The sequence below is a fragment of the Dermacentor silvarum genome, chromosome 1 (genome assembly GCF_013339745.2).
Source record: "Dermacentor silvarum isolate Dsil-2018 chromosome 1, BIME_Dsil_1.4, whole genome shotgun sequence".
NCBI lineage: Eukaryota > Metazoa > Arthropoda > Arachnida > Ixodida > Ixodidae > Dermacentor > Dermacentor silvarum.
In genome coordinates this window covers 264,397,838-264,412,352 of record NC_051154.1, presented here as the reverse complement: position 1 = coordinate 264,412,352, position 14,515 = coordinate 264,397,838, and the positions used below count along the sequence as shown (strand labels likewise).

Here is a 14,515-nt window from a genome sequence, read left to right as displayed (position 1 = left end):
ACGCGGCCCCGCGGAGAGGAGAAGCCCTTCTGCGAGCAGCAGCAGCGCGTATCTCACGTGTTGTTTTTGCTCCCGGCTCGGTGGTGGTCCCGGGTTTTATTAGAAATTCTTGCCCGCGCGATGCTCCTCCGGACCGCGGCTCGCGAGGGTGACCGCTGGGCCCCGAGCACGCGACCAACCTCCCTCGATATCGTCTTGATTTTTTGTTCTCTTCCCTTTGTTATTGGAGGAAATGTTCCGAGAAGACTGCGCTCTGATGCTCTCTGATTTGTAGCGCTTTTCGGGAGTTTCTTTTATATTTACTTTTTATCTTTCCGCGCTGCTGACCTCGCGGCGTGGCTTGCCCTGCGAGCGTCCTCTGCACGGTCGCTGCCGCCGGGCGGTGTGAGCAGCGATCCTGCAGCCTAGTGAAGGAGGGTCGCTTCAAGGCTATATAGGAAGAAGTGCCGCCGCAGCTCGAGTGAGCTATGGGCATTCTTTTCGGCCGCCGATCTCCTCGTTCCTATATATTCGCGCGCCGACCGCGCCATCAGCGCAAGGTCCATCCATGCCTTTGCGCCAAGCCTTGGCTGCCCGAAAGCCCGAGTAGATATAGCGTTTTTCTCCGTTTCTTCTTTGGCTCACCCTGAACCGTCCCGTCTTTCTTTCTTTTTCTGTCTTTTCCTTGCGCATCGCCTAGCACCCGTTGCTCTCCAGTCGTTTCTATTCTTTCTTCTGAACCATCTCCGCCGAGGAACGAAGCGTGGAGCCGAAAGTCAAAAGATTACGCGCCGATGAGAAGCGCGCTGTGGATGGATGAGTATCGTCGGGGGCGAGCGGTATTGTGCTCGTCCACCGCCAGCCAACGGACCAGGAGGGAAGAGAAAGCCCCGCCTGATCCAATCTTACCAGCGCCTTTGGCTGGCCTGGTGGAGACGACATGCATCCTAGACTGAAAAGCGTGCTTCTCTGTTGGAGCGGTCCGACCTTGTTTCTGGTGGCGACTGTATTCATACACATTTTGCCTGGAGAATTGAGCGCCGAGCTAATGATCTGTGTAGTATTCTTCCTGTTTAGAAGCACGTTCAGCCACCATCAGTCCTTCGTGTGGTATAGCTTCCTGTATTGCTCACAACTCCCAACGCATAAGAACAGCCGCCACCCGCCTGGTCTTTCAGCAGCCTATAATTTTTAGAATTTTCATTACGTACTTGTATCTATAGATGGCAGATATGCGGCAGAAATCGGCGATATCGTTGAGTAAGAAATGCTCGGACAGCTTCTTCTTGTCCTCATATAATATGGCTCATACCTGCTGTGGGGGATTCACCAAGACTCGGGTGGATAAGGCCTGATTAATGTAGAAGTTTAATTTCACTTGCAATTTAAGGGCACATACGATGCTTCTCGGTTACCTTCTTCTTTCGACTAGTGTTAATTCTTTCCTGGATCGAGCGAACTCGATACGTTGTCACTTTTGAGAGGCAAGTGGATTGCTTACTAAAGCTCCACTACAGTAAGGGGTAAAAAACGCACCATCTAAGCGGAAGTAACAAAAATAATTTTCAAAAATGAAGCTACCAATTTGGCGAAATGACCGAGAGCTTGCGCTTTGACACTCGTTTTCATCGGCGCTTAAAAGGTGTCGTGGATAAGGCTATGCTGTAGGAAAAACTGCCAATATCATTTAGCTATATCATAAGGCCGAGTCCTTGTGAGGGCTACTATGATGTGAGTTCCTGCAGGGTTCTGCTTCCTCGTTCACGTTGCAATTGTGCATGGAGGCACTTCTCTGTCTTTATTGCTGGCCAGGGAGCTTAGGTTTCGACTATACTGCATACTAGTTGGCATGTCTATGGGTGTTCTGCTCATTTTCATGCGTTCCAGTGGCAAATAATGAGTGTAATCGCTGAGTCCACGTTACCGCCGCATTTTACAGTGAACAGCTGCACTGCCAAAGCGTTCCGACCGTGTCCCTCTAGCAACAAGATATGATAGTCATCTGCATGTCATCGGTAAAATGAAATATCTTCTAAAAGGGCCTGGCGCGACATGGGACTTCGCCTTTCCAGCCAACCGGGTTTTTTTTTTTCTTTTCTTTTTTTACGTACATGGACAAAGCGCGAGCGCTAAAACAAGCAGTGGTTCGCGCTACATTGTATGAGACAGGCCTGAACCAATAAGCAGGCGTTCAAATGCAAGAGATAGAAGAACTTCAGTGCAGCTGTGGTTTGCCAAGCGCTCAGCTTCTTTGCTGAAAGCACGCGACATGGGAATCGGAGGACGCGATGCTTCTGGAAAGCTTTCATCACACTGTTAATTATGGAGACGCTGTTGGTCTCACGGTGCACGTAGGATTGCAAGTGCCAGTGTATGTATTGAGCAGTAAGAAACGTGTAACGCTTGACGTTTAACGCGTCTACACCCCTTGCAAAGACATGTTGAATGGCCCCTCCCAATCGAGAGGTTGGTAAATTTCCTTTACGGTCGCACTGAACAATACGAACAGAACTTGTGGGTTAAAAAGCAGCGCCACACGCAAGTGCTTTTGCTCTCCAAACTCTTCCACGCTAACGTCGCACACGTGTAGCCGCTTGGAAGTTACGCAGATCTCCCTCCTTTTTTTTAAATTTATTTTCGTCTTTGCGAAGGTAAAGTTCACGGGCAACTGTTATCGATAAAGCAACCGACGCCTCTTGGACACGCGTAATTCGTTATATAGAGAGAGCACACCAGAGAGGGACCAAGAAACATGCAGCATAACGCCCACTCGCCAGTGCGTGCGCGGCTTGTCTGATTCAAATGCACCGAGCTGCTGTTCTCTCACGTTTGCGCCCAAGAGTTGCCTGCGACCGATTTGCAAAACAAGCTATCTTCTCGCCTCGCGCTCTTTTTTCCAGACGACGACAGTAACGGCGAACACAGAAATGCTAAAAGAAAGGATTTCAAACGGAGGGATTTTGCGGCTTTCCTCGCGCCGGCAGCGCGGCCGGGCGGCGCTCGTGTTGTCGGTGAGTGCCGTCTGCAAGGAAGGAGCGGCCGGTCATAAAAGATCGGAGGGTCCCATAACCGCAGCTATACGAAGCGCGGCCATAAATAATCCATAAAACTGGACCGCGGGAGCCGAAAAACAAATGTCGCCTCCGGTGCCTGACTTGAGCACGAGAAACGCGGGTGCCTTCCGTTGTTGCTCTTTCTCTAAAAATATATAGACTTTCAAACGACAAAATGTTTTAGCTGTTCTTCACGCGCCTAGGATATAAGGCGTCGAGAGCACCTTGGCGCGCGCGAGCGTGTAAGGAAGCCAGGGTGTGACGGGAGTGTGTATAGATATCTCGAGACCGCTAAAAGCAACCCAGCCAGTCGCACTGGTCTCACTGTAAAACCGCGCACGTTTTTAGCTTGGTTTGGTTTGACTGCATCGATTTTCTCTTAGAAATTGTAGGACGGAATAGGTGCAGAGTAAAAGGGGGCGCTGCTTGATGCGACGTCTTCGGCGGCGGAAATCGAAACTTTGTGGCTATAGGGTGCGCGGGAATCGCCGATGAACACGTTTATGCGCGCATACCGGACACACTGCCATTATTGGACGTTCCATTAAAGACCACATCATCTGTCCGTTCCCAGGCACGTGCTAGCATCTTGCATTCTTGCACAGTATAGGTCCACGTCACACACGGGGAAGAGCGCAGTGTAAGGGGCGTCCGTTCTCTCCCAGAGCGAAGGGCTGCGCGCCGCCTCTGCCGGCAGGAGCAGGCGCCTTTGGCGGGCCGTAAAACCGAACGACGGCGGAAACGGTCCTATAAAAGCCCGTCTTGTGCCGCCCGAGCCAGCGTCGTCCTCTTCATGTTGCAGCAGCAGCAGCAGCAGCAGCAGCAGCAGCAGCAGCAACGCGCCGACCGCGGCCTTGCGCAACTTGTAAGCGTGTAAGGGCTGTAAAAACGGCTCTGGCTCGCTGCCCTCCGGCCTCCCCGTTGCGTGTGCTGTGCGTGCAGCCGGCCTTTGTGTGCGGTGGTTCTTCGCGCCGCGCGCGCCCCGGTGTTTCTCGCGCGCTCACTCTTGACACGAACGACGTGGTCCCCTCCTCCGCCACCTTCGGTCCGCTTGGGCAGCGGGAAGGCTCCTGACGGCGCTCTGGTCGTCGCTGCGGGGAAGGCGTCGACCACCGGCGCGGCATGTTCTCGAAGGCGCTTCCCAAGTCGTAAACCGCGTCGCGTGCGCGGGTACCGCAGCGAAAGAAGGGGTTTTTAGTTCCTCCGGAAAACGAGCAGCCGCCCGCTCGTTCCGGGTTGCACTTACAAAGGGGAGGGGGGGCTCCGTGCAGACCCTATCTTCCTCCCCTCTTTCGACCTCCTGGCGCAGCCATCATCGATGGACGTTAAAAACCGGGCATCGTGTTCTAAGTACCGCGGCCGGGCCTTCTGGAGTGCTCGGGTGATCCTGTTCTCGGCGGTCGTTATCTTGTTGGGCAAGGAGGGGGAGTGTGTGCGTTGCCGACTGCAGCGGTTTTCAGTGCGATGCGGGTTTGTTTTACGAGCCTCGCGTAAGAAGGAATTGACTCGTGTTGGTGTTAAGGCGTTGCTGTTGCGCGGGCCTGAAAGAGTGCATTTGAGAGCTGGGATTAGACAAGGCTGCGTGGAGCAGTAGGCTCGCGTGGGATTTTTTTTTTTTTTTTTTTCATTGGACGGAAATTATACACCGTGCACAGTCGAAATATGCCAGAACCTTCAGCCCACTCCGTATGAAGTAGTGCACTTAAATGCTTCGCCTACTCTCCGAAGCTGGTGTCACATCGTGCGAGCTGCCTCTGAATTCTCGCGCAACTAAAGAAACGAGGGCCGCGCGAAAAGAAGCTGGGTGCTCTGTGTTGTGCGGTCACAGGGCACATTTATCGCAACTGGAAAGCGGTGTCTCCTTAGGTTCTTTTCTATTCGAACGCACAGAACCTGCGAAACGACAACGATAGTACGAGATCGTATGGAAGTCAGTGTTGTAGCCTGTAATTCCGACAGCACTTTTCTGTTCATCGGCTTCTATTTGTAGCCTGTGAGGCATAATAGTGCATACATTATAAAGAAAAGAAGGGCAATGTATGCTCCTAGGCCAACCTGAAGCGCGAATCACATTTAGTGCTCTTACTAAAAGAAGGAGTCGCAGTTATCCAGAGCCTCTCCGCAGTTCGGACTGTATCTAGATACCAGAAGCTCACACAAGATCCTCGCAGTTCCCAAGTTGAAGAAAGGAACCGTTTTATACGCTGCAATTTTCCGCACGTTCAATGCTTCTGGTGACGCAGCAAAGCACTATACGCGCACGGCGCACGCGGTGCACGGCAACGTGAAACTGGCGCCGACTTGTCTCGCGAACTTAGAGTAAAAGGGAAATAGAAAAACAAAAATGGGGCGCGGTGGATTCGGAAATGGAGGGGAATATGGAGGAAAAGATCTTTCGTTCGCGCTCAAGTTATTCGGGCGTACGAGAAGGGGGAAAGTGCTTCACTTCGAAAGCGTCTCGGTAGTTTCCCACGCGAACGAGCAAGGAAGAAAAAAAAAAGTCGTTTCTTAATGGGTTTGTAATGCAAACTTGGATGTTCTGCTGCACTTCCTTTAATTACGAGACAAGACACCACGCCGAGCCTAGCCAGTCAGCCAGCCAGCCAGCCAGCGTCGGTCCGCACTTCTTGTTCGGGCAATTTGGGCCGCGAGCGACGGCAGCAGCCAGTGTGGAGGGTTCGTTCTTTTCTTTGCTGCCTGCTCGTCGTGTCGCGTCTCCCTCCCGCGCCTCGTTCGTCGTCGTGGGCGGCGGTTGCGCGTGCTCTTCTATGCCGCCCTTTTTCGCAACTCGGGTCCTTTTCTCTTTTAACGAGAAAATCCTTCGCTGCCGCGCGTCGCCGCTAATTTTATGGCGGCCGGACGCCGCTGAGCGTGTGCCTCTCCTCTTTACGTGCTACGAGCTGGTGAAAAGGAGAAGTCGCTCGCTGTTTTCGCCTTGTAACGGGCGCCGAGGGTGAAGGAGAAGATGGGAGTTTGTCTTTTGTTGGTCGACAGCGCATGCAGCGGACTGGCGATATTGGCTTCCGGAGCGACTCCGCCTGGCAGAATAGTAGCTTGGCGCGATGCTTCGCAAGCCCTCATTTCTTTTTTTCTTCGCCCCATCTTCTATCGGCGGCGTCTTAACCGGGCGACGACTCTGGCAAAAAGTTGAAGCTCGCCGCGCCTGACTTGACGCGCGCTTTCCGGCAAGACGAACATGGCGCTGGGACATCTTCTCGTCTCTCCACTTTTGAGCAGAAATTACGCGACACGCCGTGGAGAGAACAGGGGAAAAAAAGAATAATAATAAAAGCGGGTGGGCGTGGTCGGTTGCCGTTCTCCACTGCCTCGTTGTCGTGGTGGTTGGCGGCGGTGGTCTGTGCTGCCGGGTGGCTTGACAGCGCCGCGGGTGGCGTGCCGTTCCGACATCTCGTGTCGACGTCAAGCGCGAGCGAGGAGAGCCTGCTGCGTCGCTTACGTGTCGCGTCGTACCACGACAAGAACGCGTGGGTTCACTAATAATTTGCCCGCCTTTCTGCCTGCCGTCTGCTTTCTCCCTGCTCGTTTTCTCGCCCTTGTAGCGCGACTTTGGGCGCTTTCTCAACATGCCCTGTTCTTTCGTTTTTTTTTTTTTTAATTATTGTTGGGCTTTGTTTTCTTTCTCTCTGAAGACAGTCCTCATTTTTCGTTGGCATTAGGATGCCGCGTCCTGCATCAAAACGATGACGTCTTGGTAGAAGTTGTATGGATGACATATCGCGTTGTATTGTTTTTCTAGAGTTCTGTTTGGTTCCTCCTTCCTGTTTTCTTTTTTTTTTTTTTTTTCGTGCGCGAGTATAGCAATTCGCTCGTCTCACATGCGAGAGAGGCGCATCGTGTACGAATATCGCCCGCCTCTCGTGCAGTCGCCTAGCTCGCCTCGCCCGAGCATCTCGCTTGTCTGTCATTACTGCAGCCGAGGCGGATCCGTCGCAGAGATTCTCTCTTTCTGCTGCGCCGATTTCAGAGCGCGCGCTCTCATCCCCGACCAGCGAGCCCTGACGTATGGTTCTCCTAATGCCGACTGCGCTTCATTACTTCCTTGAAGACTGGCGCGCGAAGGGACGAGTCTAAAAGAGGAGGAAAGTGGGCTTTCTGTGAGCGAGTCTTTAAAAACTGGAGGCTTTGCTGAGATGATCCCGTTATGTCGTTTGTGGGGCGCGAAAGCGGTCTTTCCCAGCCCGCGTTATTATGTCGTTTCGGGATTTTGAAAGCCGCGCGATGAAATTTCGGAGCGACGTGTTCTGTTCTTGCCTCTTCTTGTGCCGCGTCTCGCAGCGCGAGACTTTTTTGTGTGCTGCTTTTTCGACCCCGTCCGTCCCGCGCTGGAGTTAAAAGGAGCAGATGTGCTCTACTGTACAAATGGTTGCGTGTCCGACGCCCTTTTAATATTTGGTGTATGGGCCTCTTGTGCGAGACTATAGTTGCCTTTTTGGGTCATTTTTCGTGCGCAACCGCGTTTCCATTTTACCTGGGAAACTATAAGCGCGAGTAGTTTAGACAGAGACACAGGTATACAGACGAGGACAAGCGCTAGCTTACCTGCGTCTGAGAGTAAATTATTCGTGCTTAGTTTCGCAGTCAGCACGCGAACCAACTGGCCCACCAACACGTTTTATTAAAGCGCGTTTCCATTTTTGCGCGTATTCAGCGACTTTTTCGCTCGGTTCCTATATCGTGTTTGACTATGTCGAAGCGTCTACAATTAATAATTCAATGAAGTATGTCTTTAAACAGAACATGTTTAAATTGATTAAGCGTGCCTGAAAGCATCGGGAGCTCTGATGTCCCGGAATTCTTTCACGCGATCGATCCTGCTGCGCGATTTGCATTGTGACTGACGACAATGACACAACATGCAAAGGCGGCGAGTTCAGTGTTTAGTGCGTTTTTCGCGAGAGCCACAGGAAGTACCAACGGGCACTCATACATCTCTCGCCTGCCTACCGCTGATTCGACTCTGACAGTCTGTGATTAGCTGAACCTGGCGTCTACTTTTGAGGCATGCACCCAAAATCTGTTAGGTACCGCGCCCGCGCACCTGCACGACTTTGTTTCTGTGTACGTCCATGGCATTCGATCTGTGGCAGCCATTTGGCCACTTTTCCAGCGCTGAGGACGCCCTCTTTTCCTTCGCTATGCCGGTTTATTTCTCTCTGGCCGCCACCGGAAGCGCGTACGTGGAGCGGATAGCGTAACAGGGGCGCCGGAGGGTCATGGCGCTGTTTGGCACTGCACCATCTTTGCCTCTAGGCCACGGGCTTCCTACTTCCGGCGAGGGACATGAGAAGTGGGCGAGGGGATCCTGTCGTCCCAGGCCTCCCGTTATCGCCCTCGGAGTTACTAAAGCCCAGCGCAGTACCGTGCTCCATCTCGTCAGAGTTCCACGCAGTGCGGCGCGCACCCTACGCCCGCGAAAGCGGACCGCGCCATCGGTTGTCGCGTGTGCCGCTTTTCTGTGTGAGAGCAGCAGGCGTGACGACGTACGCACGCACCTTCGATTTGGCGAGCGCTGGTGGTCACAGGGATATCACTCCGTTGCCGTCGCTAGACCCAGAGGTCCTAGCTCGGAGCAGTTCGTGGACAATGCTATAGGTTTGTGCGGAATTATTTTGCCACTGAGTGCTTCTCGGCCCGCTTCTGCGGTAATCCTGCATGACCTTGGCCAGAGAAGGGATAAAGAAATTACAGCCGTAGCCTAAGGGGGTGTACCATTCGTTTGTAAGTGCATCGGGTCTATGAGCACGTGCCTAAATCCTGAGTGCCATGCACTGGTGTGATGGTGGTACACATAACCTGAGTGTTATACATACCTAAATCTAGGGCTCTTACTCGAAATTCCTTGAAATAACTGACGCTTTGACCTATGTCTGTATGTCCCTATTGAGATTGTGCTACAAATTTCGATTTACCGTTCGTATCGCTAGGCAGTGCACTTCGTGTAGTTGTGGCACTCGCCGCCTGATGTGCTACTTCTCGTCGGAAGTTTTGCTGGCTTAACGCACCAGCTAGGAAAGGTGGTGTAGAGAGAGAGCATGTTTTCGCTAAGTTTGCGTCGACGCTCGGCTCTGAGAATTCGTGTCAAGTGAAAACTCCAGGCATTTATAAAGTGCTACTGGCACTTTGTCGGTGTCGCACTCTTCGTAATCATTAGCAAATGTGCTAGCTACTTTTTAAGCCCTTTCGATATTAGGTAACAAATTGGCATGCCTACTAGTGGCACATTTTAATCTGTTGCTCTGCCCATTCTCGACTGTGCTGCACGGAACTTGCGCGTACGAGTGTGTGTGGGCCGACGCCCCTGCCGTAACCCGGTTTGGAAATGAGGCTGGCCGGCGCAGTACTTACTGCGCGATACGCCGGCGGGGTTCGGAGGTGAGGTGACAGAAGTAGTGGGGGGGACAGAGGTAGGTTACGCCATTCTTCGCCGCAGTTCCGTGCCCCCCCGCCACCTTTGTCCGCTGTGGCCAACGACGACTACGCGGTGCTGAGAAGACGAGGAAAGGAGGCGGCGTAGGGAGATTTGGGAAGGAGGGGAAAGCCGTGGCTTATCTCGGGAGTCCAACAACGGCCGGGCCAGCGCGAAACGGCAAGGAAAAGGGGAGCGGGTGGCACCCCGAAAAGAGAGGTGCCGCCGCCTGGACCCACGCCATCTGGCCGCTTGATAACGCTTCGCCTGCTGCCTACCGCCGCCCTAACGTAATGGCGCTCCTCTCTCGGCGCGGCACTCCTGGCCGGGGGCTGATACGAAGCCTGGCGCCGACTTTGGAGGGCAGAGGGGAGGGTTCTCGAAGGATGGGGCACGGCTGTAGCCAAGGGAAGCGATGTGCCGAGTCTTCTTATATGAGGGGCTCCCTTGTCCTCCGCCACGGGGAAGGAGGCTAGCGGTGTCGGCGACAGGACTCCGCGGCCGTCGTCGAGGGGACCTCTGCGGGGATTTATGGGCGCTGCGCCCCCGGCGTATCGAAAACGGCTTCTGCCGGACGATGCCCGTGGCTCCTTCCTTTTCCTGCTCTCTGAGCCCGCGCGCTTCCTTGGCCGGAATCCGGCAGACCGTGGGGGATGACCGCCTCTGAGAGAGCGAAGCCTCGAAAGCGCTTTTCTCGCGCTCCTCTTAACCTACAACTGCTATCTATTGGCGGCGCACTTGTGCCCGTAATTTCTAGTGTGCAGCCGCGATCACAGCGTCCTCTATATATCCCGTCGGTCTTGAATGCAGCGGCGTTCGGTATCTGTCTTTTTCTTGAAATGCATTTTACGCGCTCGCGATGTTATTGTTTCACAGAACAACAAGAAAGAAAATTGCGTGCGCGTTTCTTAACAGTGAATGACCAACGGTGTTTCACCCGTCGTGGTTGCTTATGGTGTTGGGCTGCTAAGCACGAGGTCGCGGGATCAAATCCCGGCCACGGTGGCCGCATTTCGATGGCGGCGAAATGCGGACACACCCGCGTAATTAGATTTAGGTGCACGTTAAAGAATTCCAGGTGGTCCAGTCCCCCACTACGGCGTGCCTGATTACCATATCGTAGTTGTGGCACATAAAACCCCATAACTTCATTTATTTTTTTTACGGTGTTTCATACTTTTGCGACAATGTAGAAGATTATTTATCGCTAAAGTTTTTTGATGCCGTCATGGTTTCTTGTTCCGCATGCGGTTGTCCGAACCTAACATTCCGGTAAACGATACCTTTGTGCAATTTGAACAGCCACAGCTCATTTTCGCGCTCGAAGGTACCTAGAAGTGGTGGTCTGTCTATTCGACTATATTGGGCGCGGGTGTGCGATAACGCGAGCATAGCTAGTCGTGAGCTTTGTGACGGTCTCGGCCTGACAATGTGAAAATGCACAGGAAAGCGCTGAACGATTCGACGCGTGGTTTGAACACGTTTTTACTCTGACGGGCAGCTGTGGTTCGCTGCTGAGGCCCTCCCCGTTGGGGCAGCTTATGGGGGCGCATATAGAGGTACGTAGGACTCAAGAACGACTGCTTTCCTGACCGTGAGCACCAGCACAATCACTCATGTCGCCTTTGTGCAGCAATTCGCAGTATCACATCTCTTTCTGGAGTGTCGTTCTACCAGAAACGGGGTACATGCTGTCGTTATTTGTCACGAATCCCATGTCAGTGGTGAAAACAACGAATGTGTACGTTTCCGGTGACTTTCACTCAAAGTGTGTAGGATAAAAAAAAAATCGATAGTGTAGGATAAAAAATCCGAGGACACTTAAGCACTTTCGAGTTGTGAAAGCGAAAACATTAATGTCCAATTGAACGCCGCTGAGTGGTCCTTCGAGTTATGAAGTCCTCGCGGGCAAGCGAGCGCGTTGAGACGCTTGGCGAGTTTTGATTTGGCCTTACCAAGGCGCAGTTGGGACGCAGCTAGGCGAGAGCTTGCGCTGACAAGGAGCGCTCGGTTAACGCAGGCTTGCGAGAGCGAGCGGCGACTTTCTGTGCGCCAGCACCTTAAATTAGGAACAAACTTACAAATGACTATGCTATCTGACTATTCTCACAAAGCTCGTGAAGATAGCATAGTCATTTGTAAGTTTTGTTCCTAACTTAAGGTGCTGGCGCACAGAAAGTCGCCGCTCGCGCACGCTAGTTAAAGATTTGGGTGGCTGTACGTCGCGGTGATGCCCTCTCCCCTCACGCAACGCCTGGCGCGCTACTGCCGCAGCAGGTTTTCCCCTTTCGCCCCCTCTGCTCGTGCCACGGCGTCGCAGCCAATGGGAATTGAGGTGCCGGTTCGCTGCTACAGACGCCGGCTTTTTCGCTCAATGAGCCATTTGACGTTTTCGCACCAATAATTAACGTGCGGCTGCGCGTCGCGCCGTGCTAATCCTTTTATTCTCTGCCTGCGTTTAAAAAGTGTGCCATCGTCTCCTAATTGTGTGGCGCTCTTTTTTTTTTTTTTTTTCTCTTTGCAGCTTCCCCACGGGGTGCGCGCCATGGCCTACAGTCCGCCGCCGCACAGTGACAGCTCCACGCCGCTCAGTCCCCCCATGTGAGAGGAGCGTCCCGTCCTCCTTCCATCCCACCCACTTTCACCGGTCGTTGTCGTCGTCGTCGTCGTCGTCGTCGTCGTCGTCGCGAATGGAAAAACAAAAAAACAAAAACTACGAAACCGTTCTTCATCTCTCGTTGTGCGCCATCCTGGAGCGCGCGCCCTTCTCATCATTATCCGTCTCTGGAGTGACGCGGCGACCCGTGGCTTCGCTACGAAGACGCTGATCATATATATAGGGCACGACAAAACATTAAATAAGAGAGAGAGACAAAACAGACGATTCCGCGCGGAATGGACTCTCTGGTGAGCGGCGTTTCGGCTGGACTGTCGTAGTGGTAGCGCTGTATACGTGCGGGGTGGAGCGTAGGTCACGTGGCATCTGGCTCTTCCGAGCCAGGTGAGTCGACCACCAGTGCTGATTAAGGGAGCGCGATGAAGACGTGCAGCGGGCACGTTGTCAGCAAAGCGCGGCGGCCGTGCCGACTGCGGAAACACTTTTCTCCCTGACGTACATGTGTCGTAGGTTTCGCTGTGCTTTTGGCTCAACGTGATCGGTGGTGTACATATTGAACAGACGTGTGCGATTAGCGTAAAAGTGATTGCAGGTTTACAGCATAGCATTGCAATTAGAATGAGGTTTCAGATGATCTGTGTAAGTGGCGCTATCCACAAATCGGCGCAACCGCTACGGAAACACCACCTTCCGTGCGTAGGTTTAGGTCCGGGCGATTTTAATTCTCAGTGCGATATAACAAAGCGGATTTTTCAGGCCAGTTGTGTTTGTTAAAATCTATGCCAGTTTTAAGGACGTTGTAGATACCCACGCTTTGTCTAACAAACGCAGGTATACCTGGGAGACTCCCAGTTTTAATGTCCGAATGTTTCTCGCCTAATTTATCTAGCAAGAAAGACAATGGCAGTCCGCGCATTAGTTCGCAATTCTAGGGCGTATCGTCTGCCAGCAATTTTCCAGTTCCGATAATAAGTCTGAAACCGTTTTGCTGTAAAATACGCAATAAATTCTACGTATAAAAGCTAGCGTCAAGAAGCGATTAGAGAAGCTGCATTTAATTCCAGCATTGTCGTCTGCCAATGAGATGCGACAGGAAGTTTTGTGGTGCAGCAGGCGCACTGCTTGCACCAGGCAGACGAAGCCCGCGACGCTTCGATACGGAGAACGCTGGGCGAAATGCTGCGCTTGTCGCGAGACTTGCGAGCTTTTTTTTGGTGTTGAAGTTTATTCATAGGGGGCAAAGCATAGGTACATAAATGATATATAAAGCCAAGGTTCCCAAAGTATTAATACTGAAAACGGTACACTAGCGCCTTTGCTGCAATCCAAAGAACACGTGACTAGACTCCCCCTACACGAGTAGGTTTCCTTTACATTAGCGTGGCGCGAGTGGTCCGAGTCCGAGGCTGAGTTCACAATGCTTCGCAACAACTGCTTGTGATTAGACGGGACGCCTCGCCATTAATATGTTTGCTATCAGGATTAGGCGGTGCCTATTACGAACCGCTCTTGCGTGCGAACAGATTCGTGCATTCCGGCCCATAAGTCGACACATCCCCACCCACTAGCGTTTCCATCAGCTTACTGCAAAAGCGTATTCCAACTCTACAAACCAACTGGTATACCACTTGTGGCGGGTCGCACGGAAGGTTCGCTGGCGCTACTGCCGCTTAGCCATGAATTATTTTTTGCGATAGCAGCTGGGTGTTTCCGATGTGGTAGCGTTGATTGACCGAATCTAACGTTGTCTGCCTGCTAGCACCGATCACGAGTGGGTTAGATGTAAGCTCGTTTGTTTTTGCACGCAACGCTGCTCCAAATTCATGGGATAACGATTGGTTTTACTATCGTTTTCCCTTGATCCCCAGTTCGCACTGTGTCACGCGGCGCAATGCAGACCTTCCGACTGAGTGTTACAGAAAACTCTGTTCCATGCTTCCGTTGGTGGTCGTAGATTAAAAAAAAAAAAAATACGCAGTCAGCGTGTTTCTCTAACCACGCCTGTAAGCTGCGGTAATGTCTGCTGTTCCTGATGTTGGGTTCGCCGGACGTGTCCAGCTAGCTGCCGCGTGACCTGCGCCCGCCTCATTTGTCCATTTCATCCCGAAGCGCCTCTCACCTCTCGTGTGTGGTGGAACCGAATAAACGAAAAGAAAATGCAGATGGGCAAAAAGGATGAAAGGGATCTCTGGATTGTTTTTCTTTTGCCCCCCCCCCCCCCCCCCTATCTCGTCACGAACACACACTTACACATAACAGCAGGCCTCCTGCAGACGTCGCTGCCTGTGCTCACGTTACTATAAAAGCGCCTGGCTATGAGACGCGCAGTACGTCTGTACGAAACCTGCGTGCGATGAATTTCTGTTCTTTCTTTTCAGCGCTCCCTGATGAGTTGGTGTATAGTGATGTCAACGTAATATTGCTTCGTCAGACAAAACG

The 14,515-nt window shown here is 52.5% G+C and overlaps 1 protein-coding gene across 5 annotated transcripts in view; it reads left to right on the top strand.

The window, feature by feature from the left end:
• LOC119437134 (homeobox protein extradenticle) overlaps positions 1-14,261 on the top strand; it is a 364,095-nt gene extending 349,834 nt beyond the window's left edge. For all 5 annotated transcript variants that reach the window (XR_007464862.1, XM_049660311.1, XM_049660309.1 and 2 more), the window contains one exon: positions 11,984-14,261. Coding sequence is in view for 4 of the 5 variants with exons in the window: in XM_049660311.1 (XP_049516268.1) it covers positions 11,984-12,064 (81 nt within the window). In the remaining variant the exon portion in view is untranslated. The remainder of the gene's footprint in view (positions 1-11,983) is intronic.
• Positions 14,262-14,515: the final 254 nt, after the last annotated feature.